The following is a 19,503-nucleotide window of genomic DNA, read 5'->3' on the forward strand; positions in this document are numbered from 1 at the left end:
TGCAGCACACACACTAACTCAAAAATTTTAATTAATTAATGAAAGCAAGGTAGGAGTCTCTTGGCTGTTGCTGATTTTACAGTTAATTGTAATGCACTTAATGTTCACTAGGCAACTGGTTTAGCCATGGCTCTGTGTTAGAACTGGTGATGTACAAAGAGAAGAAGCAAAGAACATGTGTTTTCCGGGATCTGTACGCGGGTAAACCAGGCCATAGAATGGCTGAGTCGCTCATCAGAGACAGGATCGATCAGCCTGCAGAACTTCCCCTAAAGGCCACTCTGAGAGTTTCATGTTGTTTTAGGACTGTCTTCAAAATCACTAACAGATTTTTAGATCCCTGAAGAGCAGAGCCTCCTACTGCTGTGTCTGGACTTCTTCATTCTTGTTCTCTCTCTCTCTGGACTTGAAAAAAATGCATTGAGTCTATTCCAAGTTTCCCCCCTTCCAGGCCATGATGCTCAGTCTTGGGTTCTACATTCATAAGGGAGCTAGGAGTTGGCTCAGCACCTCTGTGGTGACACTCACCACCAGAAGACAGGAAGAGAGATAAAAGGGACCTTGACAAATTATAGAAATGATCATGCAAATACATAAATGTGTTACAGATAGTAATAAGGAGAAAAATGATCAGAGAGAGAGTTTCCCAACAGGGTAAAAACACTCTGGGAGGATGTGTTTGCCTTCTTCTTCAGATTCCTTCTTGAATGAATCCAGTGTAACTACTGAAATGCACAGACTATGCTCCTTTTTCTCAGGAGCTGCTGCTATGTTTTGATTAGCTGTCTTAGCTTTTTAAGGTTACCTTCCAAGAATCTAAAATATTATATTTTATTTTTGAGACTCTTACTTTGTCACAAAACACTTTGTAAAATTTAAAGCTTTCTGCAAGGTTACAGAATTATCTCCTTAGTTTTCATCTGAGCATGAAGAAGGAAAAAAATGTATTTTCATTGAATCAGAATTAATTAGACACTGGTTGGCACATGACATTTTGTTTCCTCCTGTGAGTTTTGCAGAAGAATAAAATACATGCTGAAGGCCCATGAAGTGCTATTGTAATACATTTTAATTTAGATCTATAACCGGTCTCTAATTATCTTTATGCTGTATTTTTTTTTTTGTTTTCTAAGCTATTTAGTAGGCAGTGGTATTATTTAATTTCTATTCAAACTGAATTCTAGTCACTCATGATTATTCATGCTTCAGTTTTATAATAGCATGCCATTTATTTTTATTTCAAGCAAAACAATTGTTGATTTCTAGCAGAAAAATATTAAGATGACTGTAATTCGATGTATATTAGGGAGAGGAGCTTCGTTTCCCTGATTATACCAACTAAATCTAATCTCAATAGATACATTTTAGTCAGAGTCATACTGGGTCATTCGGTCAGGTCCTGTGTACTGACTGATGTTCAGAAGCAGAGATGCCGTTCATTGGGATTGGTGCCCCACTGTGGAATGTTCTGATTTCTTTTTTTGTTGTTGTTCTGATTTCTTAGGTCTGTGTTGGTACCTTCTTGTGACTACTTTCTGCCATGTGCCTCATGGGCTCATTCCCTGAGGCCTTTGTGGTTCACAGAAGCTCACTCCCTTTGTGGAGAGGCGCCCTGCTCTGGCCAGGCCTCAGTTCTCCGCAGGCTTAGGAGGGGGTGGAGAGGAAATATTTTTTAACTGATGAACTTTGGTTGTCCCCCTGCAAGCTCTCTCCCTGTGTCTCATGAGTAGACTCCTTTGTGTATGCATTGCCATTTTTCTGTGGGATTTAAACATGAAATGCGTTCCTGTCAGTATCACACTTGGATGTGACAGTGTGGAATTAGTGTTTGGATAAAATGATAAGATAGCACGTGCCTATAGTTGTAGAAATTCCCAAAGCCCTGTGACAATTTGGGGACTCTGAAGATTATCTTGTCTTTCTCCTCAGCCTGCAAATATCCTCTTGGATGAACACGGACACGTCAGGATATCCGATCTCGGTCTGGCCTGTGACTTTTCCAAAAAGAAGCCACATGCAAGTGTGTGAGTAGCACAGCAGCTCTGTTCACTGCTCCCTGTTGTTTCTCTACCATGATGCGTTGACTGGCGTAGACCCCAATCTGGTCACTTGTTTGCCCAGCTTTTTCTTGCCAAAGGTGATTATCAATATCAACCGGGCCCCATATCCCTGGTTTTGGGAGAGAAGATAAGCAGGATGTGCCTCCTTTGTCTTCAGGGAGCATGGATGGATGGACCCACAGCGTGACCACAGGGGTGGAGTGTCTGTGGTGGAGAGAGGGACCCCAGACCCAAGACCATGCCACCTGTGTGACCCTAGTCAGTCATTTTATCTGCTTGGCCCTCAGTCTTCTCCATTAGAAAGTAGAAGCAATAATAAATCCCTGCAAGGTGTCCTGAGGATAAAGGGAAGCCCATGTGCCCAGGAAGGTGCAGAGGCATCTGCATGTGACTCTTCTGGGAGGCCCAGAGGTCAGGCTTCCTTCTCTCTCTCTCTCTCTCTCTCTCTCTCTCTCTCTCCATCTGCTTTCTCCTTCATTTTCAGAATGGTTTTTTTTTTTTTCTCCCTGAAGGAAAATTAGGAACCTTTTTTTTTTTAATTAAAAACACAAATCATCTGTTTGCAGGCCATGTTAGACTTGAGCATTAATTACATCAGTCCTCCAACAGACCGTATGGAGGGAGCCCCCCCGCCCCACAGCCCCCAGCCAGCACCTGACCCCTCTGCACGCTCCCCTCTAGGGATGGACAGTGCCATCCCAGGCCTCTGCAGAAGCAGAAGGGAATGCACACCGGTTTTCGTTTATGATCCTTCGGCATCAGTTTATCTGGGTGGAAAACATGGACGTGTATGCAGTTCATAGAAAAGCAGATGAGTGTTGCTTTATTCTTTTGCTTTGTAAATGTATCATTCTCAGCACAGAAGTCCTTTAAAATTACATTTTATTGTCCATATTGAGCTAGCTTTCATCACTGTATAGAATGGGCTTGAAGAAACTCCCAAGGGTCTCACTTTACGCATCCATGCAGAAAATAAACCCTAGACCCTTCTTTCTGGTTGATGAAATAAGGTGGTTCTGCATTACAATACCTGATGAGGGGCTACATTAAATCAGAGTTGCCTTTTAAAGCCTCAATCAAATGTGAATGGTGAATAGCACTGAGTCTGTAAACAAGTTTCTCTCTTCCTGCAGAATCTGGGGTCCAGCGATAATAGCATTAGCATTTTGCCAGCACTTTACAATTATTAGGCCAGAACCTGTGGTTGCATAAGCTTCTCTCAGCAAGTTCATCAGGCAGTTTTAAGAGGGTTGTTTGAATTTTTAATGCAGTAGCTATTTGGTATGCTAATTTCTTCAGTTTAGTGTAGCCACAACTGAAGGGGAATCCAAGAGCCTCAGAAGAGTTAATCTTGCAAAGGAATTAACTTTCAGTGTTGGGGTTTTTTATTTCCTTACAGAGCTGCACCACTTCTTACTGTAATTCACCTGTCAGCTCTGAGAGGCAGGCTGGGCTGTTCTCAGGATTCAAACAGTAGCTGTAGAAAGGGGTAGGATTGAGAAGGTTGGTTTCTATGTTTACGTGATGATAGTGAGGCCACTATTCTAACAGTGCATCTCCTGGCCCAAGAACAGAGGCTTTCGAGTCAGCACATCTGGGTTTGAATCCTCCTCCAAGCTCTATGCCTCCTTTCTTCCCTCTCTCTAAAGAGGAGATGACAGTGGCATTTATTTTATCCAATTGTTGTGAGGGTCAAGTCCACTGATGAATGCAACAAGCTTTTATGTAACATTGGCTGGGTGCCAAGTGCAGGCAGTACTGTGGGGACCCCCTAGGACTGGCCACGTAGGGAGTGACTGGTGTGTGGGTGGCAGTGGTGCCAGCAGCCACTGCGCTCACTGTGTCACCAGCTGAACATCCACCATCCCAGGCGTGCAGGGCCAGCTGCTTTGAATATGCTCTTATCTTTACAGAAACACCAAGCATTGCAGGTAGAATAATCTACTTTATGGCATGGACACTGAAGGCCAGAGAAATCAAGTAACTTGAACAGGGTGACAGACCTGGCCCGTTATAGGACTAGAATTAAACTCCACCTCTGACTCCAGAGCTTGGGCTCCTTACACCTACATGGGTGAACTGCCTGACACTATGAAATGGTCCACTTCATACCCAATGAGGATGTTTGGCCAGAATTTCACCCTGGACTTGGTTTCTGAAGTCTTCTCAAAGCTACAGATGTGATCTCTGGACTTCATCTAGCCAGTCCATCTACAAGTAGTGCTGTGGTTGGGGTTCCCAGTTTGGGCTCCCACTTCATCCCTCTAGTGAGTCCATTTAGTGCCTCATGAATTACCATAAACTAAAAGTTAACTGTGTGGTAGCCCAGAGAAAGCAAAGGAAGACTTGGGGGATTGAACAGTTTACACAGTGCCTGATTAGAGTTCCAGCTTAATTTTATCTAAGAACACAAAGCTATGTCTCATGTCACAGTATCTCAAAACCTCCAAGTGTTCTTTCAGAATTCAGAGTAGTTCAGATGGTCAGTGAGAAATGTCACGGAGCACCAGTAGCTGCCATGCAGTCAGAATCAGAAAGCCACATGGTATGTGGTACGGTATTTGGCTCTGATTGTGTCCCATGTCAGCTTAGAGAGCTGGCCTGCATTAGCCTCCTGTGTTTATCCTTGCAGTACTTTCCATTCCAGAATTGGGTTTTGATTCTGAGAATCATAGGCTTTAAGGTCACCACAAAGGTCTTTCTGGGCAACACAGAAATTAACCCTTCGCAGAGACTGATTCAGATGCCCCTCATAGAAATCTCCAGTGCCCTCACAGCATGGCTGGATGGCCTTATGCTGTCAGACTTAGGATTCCAGACAGTGGAACTTATCCAGGTTGCTGGACCTTCTTTGATGGGGCAGCACCCATTTTCACTGCTTCAGAGCAGTTTTCCAAAGTTAGGACTCTTTAAACAGCACTGGGCCCAGTGCTGAGCCTGGATCAGGAAAGATTAATGAGTGATCCAGAATCACTTTTCTGAACAGATTCTCAGTACGCATAACCTAAGTGTGATTGTAATAAAATAAGACTAGAGACATAGATTTCTTCTGTGCCAGCACCATTCTAAATCCATTACAAATGTGTAATCCACATGGCAACCCTGCATGATACAGGTGTCCTCTTATCACCCACCTCGTCAAGGAAGATCAATGAGGGTGGACACTTTGGCGAGTATAGCCTTTGTAGGAACTTTTTCAGGCTGTGTTTTTGAAAGCCCCCCATGAGCTGCCTCTTGCTCTTTACGTGAAATGGTGCACACTCAGACCCTTAAGGAAGAGTGGGGAATGGAACAATGGGAGGGGGTTCAGAGATACAGAGTAGTGCAAATCAAGATCAAATGGTTGTCCTTGCAAATCTTGTTCTCAACTTCCTGAAAACCGTCCTCATGTTTGCTTAGCAGTCATTTGACCTGTCGGCAGCCCTCAAAATTTGACATAGAATTTCTCAATCTTTTGTACCTGTTGGCTTGCACCCTCATGTCTTACCCACTCCTTTGGGGTCTGTCTCTGCCATGCAGACTGTGTGAGTAGCCCCTACCCTTAGCATGTACCAGCTCAGGTCCTAGCACGGAGGGTGGTGCCACACAGGAGGGGTGTCCCCATCCCTTCAGGTCCATGGCACCACCTGTAGGTGCCTGCTTACCTTCCCCTCCCAGACCCCACCCTACCACAACCCTTGCTAAGTCCTCATTAGCTCTGGAGCAGGCAGGAGACCTCTTCATTAGCTGTCGTGCAAAAAGACTAACGTGGTTCAGATTTCCCTTCTGAGACTGGAGCCTGAATTTTTTCATATTAATATTATACTATAATTTGTTTCTACTCATTCCTATAGTAATTAAGACCGAAAAGGTTGTCTTCTCATTGGGTGTTCCATGAATCATGTTGTGTGGAATCCCCATTGTGCCCTCCCCCTTGTTTACAGTGGGTGCAATTCAACAAATGATGTCTGGACCTCTGGGCTGAGCTGTTAATGGGTTATACAATGGGCATACTCTGATAACCGCATGTACACTTTCTTCTCTCTAGTGGCACCCATGGGTACATGGCTCCCGAGGTGCTGCAGAAGGGGGCAGCGTATGACAGCAGTGCCGACTGGTTCTCCCTGGGTTGCATGCTTTTCAAGCTTCTGCGAGGGTGAGTGAAATGCATCCTTCCCGTACTGTTGCCACAGCATGTCCTCTGATCAGAGTCCAGGCTAGTTAGACATTGTTAAGCCTTACCACCATGCTAATCTAGACAATGACCAGAGTTCTTTCTGCCCTATCAAAGCGAGAGCTTCACTCCCATGAACGGTTAGGCAAAAGGTTTGTTCCATACCTTATAGGAATGTCAACACATTTAAATCTAAAATAACACTGCTTTGAAGTCCCATTGATAAACCTTTTTTGGAGGCATAAGTGTTATTTTAAAATGTGCATAATTGAAGAAGGTAGGATGATTTTGTTGTTGTTGTTGTTAGGAGTCATTTACTCATGATTGTCTCACCAACATTCAGTGTTTTGAGGGTGACAAGAAAGGCCCAAGACCCGAAATGAACTGATTTTAAAAGTGTGCAGGTGCGGGAGCATGCCAAAGCTAATTTGCTTTTTGTAAAACACAAAATGAAACTGTGTGTAATTTTGTGTTTTTAATTAATTGGTGTTAGTTCTCAACTACTAGACATGGAGAAGTAGAGCAGAAGGGTTAGGGAAGGCACTGTCAAAAATAATGTCCTCATATTGAGCACAACGATTATGTTAAATACTTCCATTAATTTTTAGAAATTTTCAGCCAACCAGAATGGAAATCTGAAGTTTCAATACATGTTTTTGGTCATTTTCATCCACAAAGATACAAAAAGTACTTTATTTTAAAATTTCCTGGTCAAGACTCTCCCTCTCATGTTTCTGCTGTGAACACAGGTTTGGTCATTTGCTAAGCTTTTCACGTTTCCACTGGGAAGCCTCGTTGAGCACTGACACATCTTCTTACCATAATTAGTACATTCAGCAAAGGGGCTGGATTACGTGTTTTGCCCCAAATTAGGTTCCCAGCACCCTTGATGCTTCCCTAGGACCCTGATAATCTAGTTGTTCTCTGTTCACCGTTTTCACTTGGGAAACAAAATCATGTTACTGCCCCCAGAGTCAGGTCCTGTTGGTCCTTAATTGAATTACTCTATTTGTGGAGCCTGGATGGCCCTAATCCACATCATCAGACTTGCTGACCTAATTAGAGAGTTTTGCAAGACAGGCCAGAGAAAACCATTTGCCACATGAGACGTCCTTCCACCTGGTGGAGTCTCTGTATGTGTGGTGAATGCATGGAGGTAGACCCCGTGAGATGGGGTTGGAGGTACTGAATCCATACCCCCGGGATTTTGAGACCATAAAATTCTATGCAACAGTAAAACTGTTGAATACATCAAGTCAGGATTGAAAAATCAATAGTAAAATGTCACAGGGAAACTTGCAAAGCCATGTATTTAGGGCTTGATTCATGTCTTTTCTTTGTTTGATACTAGTCTGTTTATAATAATGTCCACACATAGAAACTGGGGATGATCTGGCCTGACATTGTTTTTAAAAGATCTGAAAATTTATTTATGAACAATATGCCGGCAGTGTGATTTGCGGCTATTAAAGTAAATCCCGTTGTATCTGGCCACATGTCAGATTTGGAGTACTGAATTGGGAGGTATTTATTCTTCATGAGGTCCTTGATTGAGCTCAGTGGAAGCACTGTGTTTACTGCAGCTCCTGTCAAGAAGAGTCTTGGCCACAGGAAGACATCCAGAGGGTGTTCCTGAGGGTGGGATGAATGGGATGAGAGGAAAATGGTGAAAGATCTAGAAACCATGGCTGATATGGAAAGGTTGGAAGAGCTGGGTACAAGGATTAGGGGAGTCCTAACTATTGGCTTCTGGCTGGCTGAGGATCCATCTTCATGAAGGGGTTCTGTTCATGCTGGAGTGCTTTCAAGAGCAGGCATTTTAAGGAGGGGAAAGATTTCAGTTTGACACAAGAATTTAAAGGAATGTTGTGCCTCACAGGTAGCCAGGTCCCTGTCACTGTCTGGGGACCACCTTTTGAGCCTGGCGTGCAAAGAATCCTTCTGCTGTGTAAGAGATGGGACTAAATGGATCTTCCCCATTAAGATTTATGGTCTTATGCCATTCTCTGCGTCGCTTGTTCAGAAGCCATTCACAGGAGAGGAGAGGGTACTGAAACCAGAAGGCAAAGAGACAGTTGTTTGACTTACATGGTTTAGAGGAAACTTGATTGAGCACCTACAATATGTAGGAGACTATGCTTCATGCTCTGGGGAGAGAAAGAGAGAGAGAGGGTGGGAGGAAGGTAGGAAGCCACATCCCATCTTTTAAGGAGCTTGCAGGAGAGTAGAGATGTCCACACATATGGGCAAGGCAGGCTGCAGTGTCCCCGGGTTAGGGGGTGGGGGGTACACAAAAGGGCCCCAGGGCTAAGCTGGGAGAGCAGGGCCGATTCCACACGGGATGCTCTGTGAAGGGGACCTGGTAGGGGCTGGCAATTCCAAGACTCTGGAGCAAAGTGAACATGTTTTCTGCAGGGAGCAGACAACATGGGGTGGCTTGCCTTTCCCCAGCGGTGACATGGGTGGGTCAGGTCACTGTTTGTCAAGAGGGGTGGGCATGCTGAGGAGAGAATATTGAGGAGACTGGGTCAAGATGGGAGAGCCTAGAACGCCATATGGTAGAGTGGGGGCTTTTACGCCAGGACCCGTGGGCCTGGGACCTGAATGGAGGCAAGTGGCACAATGGTGTTGCTACGCTGATCGGTGGGAGTGGCAGTTGCTGTTTTTTCTGATGGGTGCTTGGATATGGAAGCTAGGAAGCTAAGGGGTGCTGCTTGGTAATGCCTGGAAACATTTTCGGTTGTCACAACTTTGGGAAGGGCTACTTCTGATGTCTGGTGGGTGAAGGCAAGGGATGCTGCTAAACATCTTATGATGCATAGGACGGGCCCTATGCCCCAACAAAGCATTGCCTTGCCCAAAAGGTCAACAGTGCCAAGGATGACAAAGTCTGCTCTAGAGCACTTCTCTTCCTTCCTTCCCACAGTGGTGCAGTGAGGTTGAACAGGTGGTCACCAACAGCTTCTTTTTGCTTCTCCTTTCTATAGTCATTTGCTTCTTACATGGACCAGCAGTGCCTCTGCTGAAATGCTTGTCTGCACCCCTCACTTTGCCTTGACACCCTAGAAGAACACCACAGAGGCACGAAGAAAAGGAATCTGGATGTGAGCAAGCTGTTCAGGCTTGAGATCATGTTCTGCATCCCTGGATTCACAGGGATGGGACAGGGTATTGAAGAAGTGTCCATGTTGCAAATGTATGGGATTGCTGACATGATCCTCAATCTAGATTTCAGATGTCTGATAAGGAAAAGAATTGATGTGACAGTTGCTTTGATCCTAAACTTGTCACCTCTGATGTTCTGTCCCTGAAGGTGTCAGATGCAGGGAGAGAGCCTGGGTGGTGATCCGGGAACAGCTGAGCTCTGCCCGAGGTTACCAAGTTTATTCCTGTGGGGAGAGAAAAAAGGGAATGTTTATAAATATTTTGGCAGTTACTGGCTTGAGTTCAACTCGTATTTGATGTAACATGTCATCTTTTTGGTGTTCTAAAATTAAATGTTGATGTAAGAGCTTTGAATCACCCTTACTTACAAATGTATTGCTTTTGAACTCACTGTGTGTGTGTGTGTGTGTTTTCCCATCATTTCTCCCATCTTGAATGCTTTGCCGACTTGCTTGGAGGGAATTTGCGGTGCTCCCACTCGGTCTGTAACTCGAAAGCCACATCTGACCACGGCACATGTGAGTTCTCCTCCCGTGGTGGCGCTAGGCGATGCAGCCAGAGTGGTGCATGCGTTGGGGGGAGAAGTGGGCCCGCCCTGCAAGCTGTTGGCAGGCCTGAAACTGGCTCCTATTTAAAGTGGCTGCATCAGGGAGCAGCTGCAGCCACACAGGATCTGCGAGCACCACGTGCCTCCCTCCAAGCAGAGATTATTACTATCGTAGGGTCTCTTTAACATTTGCCAAAATAGAAACAGAATCTTTGGTTTGGTTCACAAAGAATAATCAAGACTACATTGGAAACAGATGTGCATCAAGATTTCAAACTTGAAAGAGCAAACTTTCTCAGCGCCACGGCCCGGAGCTGCATCGCTGAAAAGCATTTCCGACTGTTTTCCTATTGAGTCGGATGTGGAATAGCCGTGTTTGTAAAGCGGGCTGGGTAGTGACAGGGTTCATGTGCTGGAAATGTTTTTGGCACCACCGTCTTAACTCTACTCCCCCTTGCAAGCCTCCCTCTGGTCTCATGAAAGACTTTTTAAATTTAGCACAGAGCATTTCTGTCAGAACACAGCAGTCCTTCTCTGCAAGGGTCAGGGTACAGTGCTTTCCTTCCGGTGGCAGGCCCAGGCCAATACTCGGGGGGTCGAGAACAGTACTGGGGTCCCCAGTACTGCCCACAGGAGTCAAACCAGCAGGATTTGCCCCTGTGCGAGGACATCTGCTCACAATCCCTTTTTATGCGTTCAGGACCTTGTGTGGGGTGGAGACAGCCGTGTCTGGAAGAGACTACAGTTTTAATAAGATTTAATAAGCTAATATTCTTTTGCTCTTCCACCATGAACATGTCAATATCTCTGTCTTTCACACAAGAGGATGATACAAGTGATGGTTTTTTAAATGATTATATCTTATAAATAACAGCATACCATTTGTTGTTATACCCGATTTGCTTTTTAAATGCAGTAATTTTACATATTTCTTTTTAGAAACAAGTAGGGGAAACATTTCCAGTCAAAATCTAGCTTAAAGATTAGTGCATGTTTGCTTGGCACTCATTCACCTTGTTTTAGATTTTATTTTTCAAAGTATTGCTTCCAAGAGATGGAAATTACTCTATTTCATTGCATGGTAAGAAGGAAAATAAAGCATTAGAGTGCCCTCTCTTGTACAAAATGAACATTAAAATATTTAAGAGAATAAAGGCTCTGAAATGTAATAATCCCTTCCAAGAGATGATTCAGTGCATTACTTCACTAATTTGGTGAAGTAATGGTCAGAGTGGTAGCAGTTATGTAGTGCAAGGATGAGCTCTTTTTTCTAAATCACATCAGTACTCCAACTCATTTTATAGAGTAGCTTTCAGATATTTTAGAGTATCTTGCCTCTGATGATGTTACATATGCCTCAGAAATAAATCTATAAGATTCATAATTTTGTAAGCATGTCATGCTTTAAGAAAACTCAATCATATATATGTATATATAGATACATACATATATATATATATATATATATATATATATATATATATATATAGTTCTCCCTTCTTTAATTTTCAAGTAAAAAAGTAAGACCAGGAGTTCATAATTTACATGTTTACTAGTCTCTTTTGAGAAGATCTCCTTTAAAAGCCAGCTTCTCCAGGGTTTTAATAGCAGGATAAAGAGTAAGGATAGTTTGTTTTTCAGTTTGTCAAGCAGACATTCATTTTGTAAAGTCAAGATTCGTCTTTCTTAATTTCGTCAATGATTGCTGGACCAGATACTCCCGTATATTGCCATATCGTGGCTGCTTCTGGCATACGCGTTGTCTGTTGGTTACCTTTGCTATTTCTGTGAAGTGTGTGGCCTTATGCCCATCAACAGATGAAGAAATGAAGACTAACCATTTCCGTGACTGGCCCGCAGCCAGTAAACACCCCCGTCAAAACCTCAAACTTAGGTCTGCTGACTTCTGAATTTGGGGCTCTCCATAAGTAAAACACAAGGCAGCTCTCAGGGGCAGCCTGGGTGGCTCAGCGGTTTAGCGCCACCTTCAGCCCAGGGCGCGATCCTGGAGACCCCAGATCAAGTCCCATGTCAGGCTCCCTGCATGGAGCCTGCTTCTACCTCTGCCTGTGTGTTTGTCTGTCTGTCTCTCTCTCTCTCTATCTCTCATAAACAAATAAATAAAATCTTAAAAAAAAAAAAAAAAGAAAGGCAGCTCTCAGAACTGTGGAGGGCCTCAGGGGCACAGGGTTCATTTGTATCTGTTATCATTAAGGGAAGGTACTGCATCGTTACTGGCTTCCAGTGGGGGAGGACTGTGTTTTGGTTGGACTGTGGTTCTTTGGGTTATTTGAGGGACTAATACTATTTTTCTTAAAATTGTGTGAAATTTTTTATCTCAAAACACTAAAAGTGACAAAAAGTTATATAACCAACCTTCATTTTCATGACTACCGGTCGGCTGCTTATTTTCTTTTTAAGGATATTTTAAAATATCAGTGGGAATATATTTGCTGAAGCATATTTTAGTACCATGATTTCATTGATGTGAGGATCAGACAGTTCAAGCGAGCACAAGCCCCCCATCCCCCCTTCAGACCCTAATGTACCCCAAGACTAGTCTTTCTCTGGAAATGGTGAATGGGTATGGTTTGTATATTTCTGTGGTTTTGGATGAACAGTGACAGAATCCAGGATGCTACCCAGACATGAGTCAGGGACATGCACTAAGTGAACTGATACCACATTGTCATAGCATATTGTTCATTTCCATAGGCACAGCCCTTTCAGACAACACAAAACCAAAGACAAGCATGAGATAGACCGAATGACCCTCACCGTGGTAAGGAGATTAAAAACTCTGTTGTTTTTTTCAAGATTTAATTTTCTTTTATTTTTTTAGTAATCTCTACCCACAATGTGGAACTTGAACCCATAACCCTAAAATCTAGAGTCACATGCTCCACCAATTTAGCCAGCTAGGCTTCCCCTTAAAATCTCTATCCTTATTTGTATCTTAATTTTCATGTCTCATTCCATCACAACTGGTGTAAAAATTTGCTTTCTTAAAACAAATGAGTGGAGATACAGTTCCTAAAATTCCTAACTGGAAAATTTAGTGAAAATAGATGCTGAGGCAGAAATTAAGGTTTGCCACCTGTCAGTAAGATAAAGATCCAGAAAATCAAAAACCAAAATAAGGAGATCAAAGAAAAGAAAAAATTGCGGAGGCACAGAAGAACAGGGAGCCCTGTTTCTCCTGACCTGGCCCCAGCCTGTTGATTGACATTGAAAATGACTAGTAATCTGCGGCACCTGGCTGGCTCAGTGGAGCGTCCAACTCTTGATCTCAGGGTCATGAGTTCAAGCCCCACGTTGGGCATAGCCATTACTTAAAAGAAAAAAAGAAAGTGACTAGTACAGTTTCATATTTCCTTAGAGTGAATATTAATTCATGATGAATCTACAGTTTTTAATTTTAACACTGTCCTTACCTAAGAGATGGCCTTTAGGTCTGCTTGGGCGTCAGGGCCCTCTCTCCAGGAGTGCATCTTTGAAATCATGTTCTTTTCTCCCCCAGAATGTGGAACTCCCAGAGGCCTTCTCCCCGGAACTGCGGTCCCTCCTAGAAGGCCTGCTCCAGAGAGATGCCAGCAAGCGACTCGGCTGCCATGGGGGCGGGTAGGCTGTTTTAGCTCTTGAGTCTTGTCACCCGGAACACATAACCGCTTCAGTACATCACAGATCATTCCTAGCCCCTGAAAATCTCCCATTTTGATCTGGGGGCGGGGGGGAAAGCTCATGGAAAATATGTATGCTGTCCTTTGTGTTTCATAATTAAGACATTGAAGGAGTCGCTAACTTTTTAACTTTAATAATCAATCATGTTGATGGTGGAAATGAATCCTGATATTTCTCAGTTCTTTTGGGGAAGTTTTACTAATTATGCTTGTAGTTATGGCAGTTCAATATCCTGATCATGGGTCTTACATGTTTTCTCTTATGCATAACCAGCCAGCTGCTGTTTTACACATGCTTTCTAGCTGCTAGAATGCTTTCCTGTGGTCCTCAAATTTGACTGATATTTTGGCTGGATATAGAATTCTAAATAGATAATGATTCTCCCCCAGAACTTTGAAGATACTGCTTTATTGTATGTAATAAAGTTGGTCATGGAACTGAGTTATCACTCCTTCTGTCAGGCACTGGCAGTTCCTTGTACTGCGGAGGTTCATTTTCTTCAGGTTGGGGAATACTGTTTTTTTTTTTTTTTTAATTTATTTGACATCCCCTCTCCTCTATTTCCTTGGTTAGCTTGTAGAACTCTTTTTAGGTGCCTGTAGGGATTTCTAGAATGGTCATCAATGTGTCTTTCCTCATGTATTCTCTGTATCTTCACTTTGATTCTGTTCTACATTCTGTTGGCTTAAGTCTCTAATCCCTCCAATTGCTTTTTAAAATCTTTAGCAGGCTTAATTTTTCCAAAATAGAACCTTTCAGAGGTTCCCCTTACTCCATTAGAATGAACACCTAGCTGCAGGCGTTTTGGGATTGGATTTGGAGGAAGAAAGTATGGTGTTTGTGTGTGCGTGCACGTGTGTATACATCCGTGTGTGTGTGAAGGGTTCCACATACAGAGTTCAGCCTGTCCTCAGCCTGTGGCTCCCCCACCCCCTATACCACCCCCTCTGGCCCTGGGCAATAGCTCTGCCACTTCCTGCCCTCGGTCACTGCTCCTGCATCCACATGCCTCCTGCATCCTGCCTGCTGATGGCACCCCATCCCTCTTTGTGATGCATTTATGTCTCTGTTCCTCTTCCATCATTTTAGTGGTTGTTGGAAAGGAATAAATGCAAAACACAAAGGGACACCCTTTGACTTGAATTCATTCATTCATTCATTCAGTAAACACTTACTCAGCACCCTCTGAGTGCCAGCCACCATCCTAAGTGCTGGGGCTGAGGCAGTCCACAAGGTAGCCCTTCTTAGAGCTTGTATGGGGCCAGGGGTGAATGATATTATAGAAATGATGAAATAAGTAATGATGAAAAGATGACCTCAGACAGAAGAGCGTGAATGAGATAAATAAAGCAATGTTGTCCTTGAGCCTCCAGCTTTGGGAGGGGGGTAGGAAGGGACCCCAGGCAGAAGGGTTGGTGAGGGTAGGGCTTTGAGGGTCAGTCAAGCTTCCATGATGCAGAAGAGCAGGAAGGCTGGAGAGCCAGGAGAGGGAGGTCAGGAGCCAGACAGAGAGGCGGTGAGCTCTCTAGGCAGGTCCTATAGGCTGTGTCTCCAGACTTCACTGTAAGTACAAGGAAGCCTCTGGAGAGTCCTGGGCAGGGGTGAAGGAAGATGGTTTGAAAAAATGATGTGAAAAAAAAAAAAAGAAAAAATGATGTGAGTGCGACGTGGGTCAGGTGGGGCTGCAGGCTGTGTGGCTGGAGTGCAGGCTGGGGCAGGGGGCAGTTAGTAGGGCCATTCAGGGAGCAGGTTGGGGACCTGGATGATGGTAGCAGTGGCAGGACATTCAGCATCCCCTTCATGATCGAAGACACCGCGGCCCCCACTCAGAGTTGGATCTCCATGAGGATTGGAGGCAGTAAGAAGAAGCCCCAGGACTTGCCAGGGGGTAGGCTGTAGAGTGTAGAGAGAGTGGGTATCGGGGGTGATCTGGCTCTTCAGCCTTAGACAACAAAGTGTGGAAGTCAGGAGTTCTATGGACCTCTTGCCCAATTGAGTGGAGATACCAAGTAGGTGCTGGGTGGGTGGGTCTCCTGGTGTGCAGGACAAGGTCGGCACTTGGGACACAGAGCTGGGAGCTGTCCGCAGGTACAAGGCACTTAGTCATGGCAAGGTGAGGTCACCCAAAGAGTGATAGCCGAGAAAGGGGGCCGAGAACCAGCCCTTGGGGCTCTACTGCAGGGGACAGGGCTGGGGGAACCCTGGGCAGGCCTGTGGGAGAATCTCTGGCGGGCATGGGGACTGCCTTTTCCCCGTGCAGGCTTTCTTCATGGTATATACAGGCCCTTCTCTTCTGCATAAATTGAACTTTAAGGGTGATCTTTGGGAAAACTTTTTCTTCAATTAATAAGAAGGTTTGCCATGTACTGTGTTCCTAGATTTCTAGTTTGCTTCTAAATTCACATTTGGGGCTTCATATGCCTATAGTTTGATCTAACATGCCTCATCGACATTTGCTGTAAATCTCCTCGATGTGGAGATCTCTAATTCTTGCTTGAATTTGTTCTCATGGCGACAGAATTCTATGTGTCTGTATATCTGTGACAACTCCCTGGTTCTCTCAAACTGGAATACACATTCCTGATAAATTACCATATGGAATAATAGTCCTAGCTTCTGCATACAGTATTTCAAGACTCCAGTGTTTCCTGTGTTGCTTTGAAAGAAGCATATTAAAAAAAAAAAAAGAAAGAAAAGAAAAGAAAGAAGCATATTTTACTTGTTTACTTAAAGAACTGAAAATGGTCATTCCTGTGTTTTTACCAGGAGACAGCTTTTGGAAAATATTTCTTAGGTTTGCAAATGCACCCTTACCACCTTTGTGCCTTTTCCACAGGGCACAAGAAGTAAAGGAACACATCTTTTTCAAAGGAATCGACTGGCAGCACGTCTACTTACAGAAGGTACTCTGGGGGCACTGGGTGGCCTGGGTCCCCAATTCCTGGGTCCGCCCCCCGGAGCCTTGAGCCCCACCCCCGGGGCACTCTTGACCGCAGTGTGCTGCCTTCTAGGGGTGCCTTACCACTGACTCTGTCCAGGCTGAGGTCAGTTTCCCTAGTTAACAGTTTCAAACTACCTGCAGTATACATTAATAAATACTGAAGTGGAGTTGTTATCTAATTCAAATGTCCATATAACTGAGATGTTTTTAGCTTTCGCTCACTTTTTTGACTTCCTATCTCAGTCAGTGAGTGTATTTTCATATAGACCTTTATAAAAGTGTACAAGAAGCATGTGTCACAAATCTACATACACTTCCAAGCCCACACCCCACAACTTAAGGATCAATATGACTGGATATCAACAGAATCCTTTATTTTAGGATATTTTTATATTCCCATTGGTACAGGAAAACACCCCCAAATTAAAGTCTTTAAAAACACGATCAGTTGTGGGTTCATTTTTGCATGATCTCCAACTGTCAAGGAATGAAGCTGTATTAGTCCCATCTGACGGGACCGAGAGAACGATCTGCGGCTCCATTGGTGTCGGCCTTTGGACACTTAGGAGTGTAGAGCACCCCTCCTGCCCTCCCTGCACTTTAAGGCTCCCACAGGTAGTTGTGGTGCTGTGTTGTCTGAGAGGTGGTGTTTTCCTAAAGTTGAGCTGGCAGGATGTGCAGTCTGGAGACTTCATCATATTCAATAATGCTTTAAGGCTTTGCATGTGAATCTTTCTTTTTGCCCCTTAACTTTCTCTAAAATCTAGGGTCTTCTTTTAGGGTTGTTCCATGCACAAGCTTGTCTGTGAAATATGTATTGTGCCATGTACCAGCTCGACTGGAGTGCTCACAGAGTGCAACACATCAGTGTCTTGCACAGTGGTCTTGCTATAGAGTGGTAGGCTGGCACAAGCGGTGAGGTGATGCAATAACTGAACCAGGCTTCTTTGGATCTTCTAGTACCCTCCACCCTTGATTCCTCCCCGAGGAGAAGTCAATGCTGCTGACGCCTTTGACATTGGCTCATTTGATGAAGAGGATACCAAGGGCATCAAGGTACATAAGAGTGTTTTGGAGGGTGGGGAGATTTTTTACTGGCAGTCAAACTGAATGATTGTCTTAGCATTGGCCTGCTTGTGGAATGTCAGTCACCATGGAACACCTAACATATTTGAAGCAGGTAGAAGTCAAGGACCTAAATTAGAAACTATGAAACTATGTGGACTAATCATTTTATGTTTGATAAACTGGTAAGTGGTCAGTTTCTTGTGGATTTGGATATATTTGCGATTGAAATAGAACGCAGGGCAGCCCGGGTGGCTCAGCGGTTTAGCGCCTGCCTTCAGCCCAGGGTGTGATCCTGGAGACCTGAGAACAAGTCCCTCATCAGGCTCCCTGCATGGAGCCTGCTTCTCCCTCTGCCTGTGTCTCTTCCCCTCTCTCTCTCTCTCTCTCTCTGTGTCTCTCATGAATAAATAAATAAAATCTTAAAAAAATAAAATAAAATAAAAATGAAATAGAATGCAAACGTATATGAAGCAGAGAAAAACAACCGTGTGATAGCAGACACACTTTGCCTTGTGCCAAAGAGCCAGCCATCTTAATCCTTTTAAGTATTCAGATCTCTCTGTGTTAGGAAGGAAAGAGCAAACAGCGTGAGTCATTTTGCATTTGTCAATCAAAAGTGAAATAGTCACTGTGTTTTTTTTGTATAATCCTCTGCATTTTTCAAACTTTTGTTCATATCATTACGTGTCCCAGTAGACAAGGCATAATTACAGACGGTGAGTCATGAGGGAAAATCATCCTCCTCAGGCTGCTAAGTCAGAGTGTATCACTACATGTCAGGCTCACGTCTGCCCCCACCTTCTCAGCTCCCCCCAGGACCTCCCCTCCCTTCTTAGCTGCCTCCTTATACCCTGGTTGTGTGAACCCCCCTCATTTTTCCTACAAGCAGCTCCCCCTCCAGAAGACTGCAGCATCTAAGCACACACACCTATGAGGAGCTGTAGCTAGGCACATGAAGGACTGGAACCAACAGGGCATGGGGACAGAAGTGGTAGGCACGCGGCAGGGGAGGAGGGAGGCCAGGTGCATCAGGACACGAGGAGTGGCAGCTGGTTGGAACAGGCAGCATCGGGAGGAAGGGTCAATTGGGGTACCCCCAGGACCAGCTTCCCAGGAAGAAGAGCTTAGGCCAAGGGGAAGTGGAGGTGTGGTCTGGGGCAGTGGCTCCCACCGTTGGGGGGAAGGCAGCATGCCCAGGGCCCAGATATGTGCATCACCACCAGACCTGGTCTGCAGCCTAGACGGACAGCACGGGTCCAGCATGTGAGTACCGCTGTACAGCCATGCGGTGGAGAAAGGTCATTTACAAAGTCAGATAAAAGGATTACTGTTTTCACAGTAGAGTTGTCATCAGATGTACTACCATCCACGGAAGGGTATTAGATAAAACAACTGTGATGTGGTGCCCACAGATATTTTTTTTTTTAATTTTTATTTATTTATGATAGTCACACACACACAGAGAGAGAGAGAGAGAGAGAGAGAGAGAGAGGCAGAGGGAGAAGCAGGCTCCATGCACCAGGAGCCCGACATGGGATTCGATCCTGGGTCTCCAGGATCGCGCCCTGGGCCAAAGGCAGGCGCCAAACCGCTGCGCCACCCAGGGATCCCGCCCACAAATATTTTTGAGATTATAAAGAGATTCTCAAACTTTAAATTTTGTAGACCATAATCAGGGCTCTGGAGTTGGACAGACTGAGCTCAGATCTGCTCTCATTAGCTGAGTGACTTGGGCCATTCAGGTCACCTCCCACACCTTGGTTCTGTCACCTGTGATGGGTTCTGAGGCGATTTCTCTGAGGTAGAGGAGAGAGCCTCCTTAAGCCTCCTGGCCTGTAGTCCATGCTTCAATTAGGAGGTTCTGTCATTATGGTTTCCATTCTCTGTG

At 44.6% G+C, this 19,503-nt stretch overlaps 1 protein-coding gene across 12 annotated transcripts in view; it reads left to right on the top strand.

Moving 5' to 3' along the window:
* The window catches only part of GRK3 (G protein-coupled receptor kinase 3), a 129,091-nt gene that overhangs the window by 95,201 nt on the left and 14,387 nt on the right, over positions 1–19,503 (top strand). For all 12 annotated transcript variants that reach the window (XM_072723087.1, XM_072723093.1, XM_072723091.1 and 9 more), the window contains 6 exons: positions 1,930–2,024; positions 6,088–6,195; positions 12,641–12,707; positions 13,446–13,546; positions 16,443–16,509; positions 17,508–17,603. In XM_072723087.1, the coding sequence (XP_072579188.1) occupies positions 1,930–2,024; positions 6,088–6,195; positions 12,641–12,707; positions 13,446–13,546; positions 16,443–16,509; positions 17,508–17,603 (534 nt within the window). The remainder of the gene's footprint in view (positions 1–1,929; positions 2,025–6,087; positions 6,196–12,640; positions 12,708–13,445; positions 13,547–16,442; positions 16,510–17,507; positions 17,604–19,503) is intronic.

This window comes from Vulpes vulpes, chromosome 10 (genome assembly GCF_048418805.1).
Source record: "Vulpes vulpes isolate BD-2025 chromosome 10, VulVul3, whole genome shotgun sequence".
In the NCBI taxonomy this organism is placed as follows: Eukaryota; Metazoa; Chordata; class Mammalia; order Carnivora; family Canidae; genus Vulpes; species Vulpes vulpes.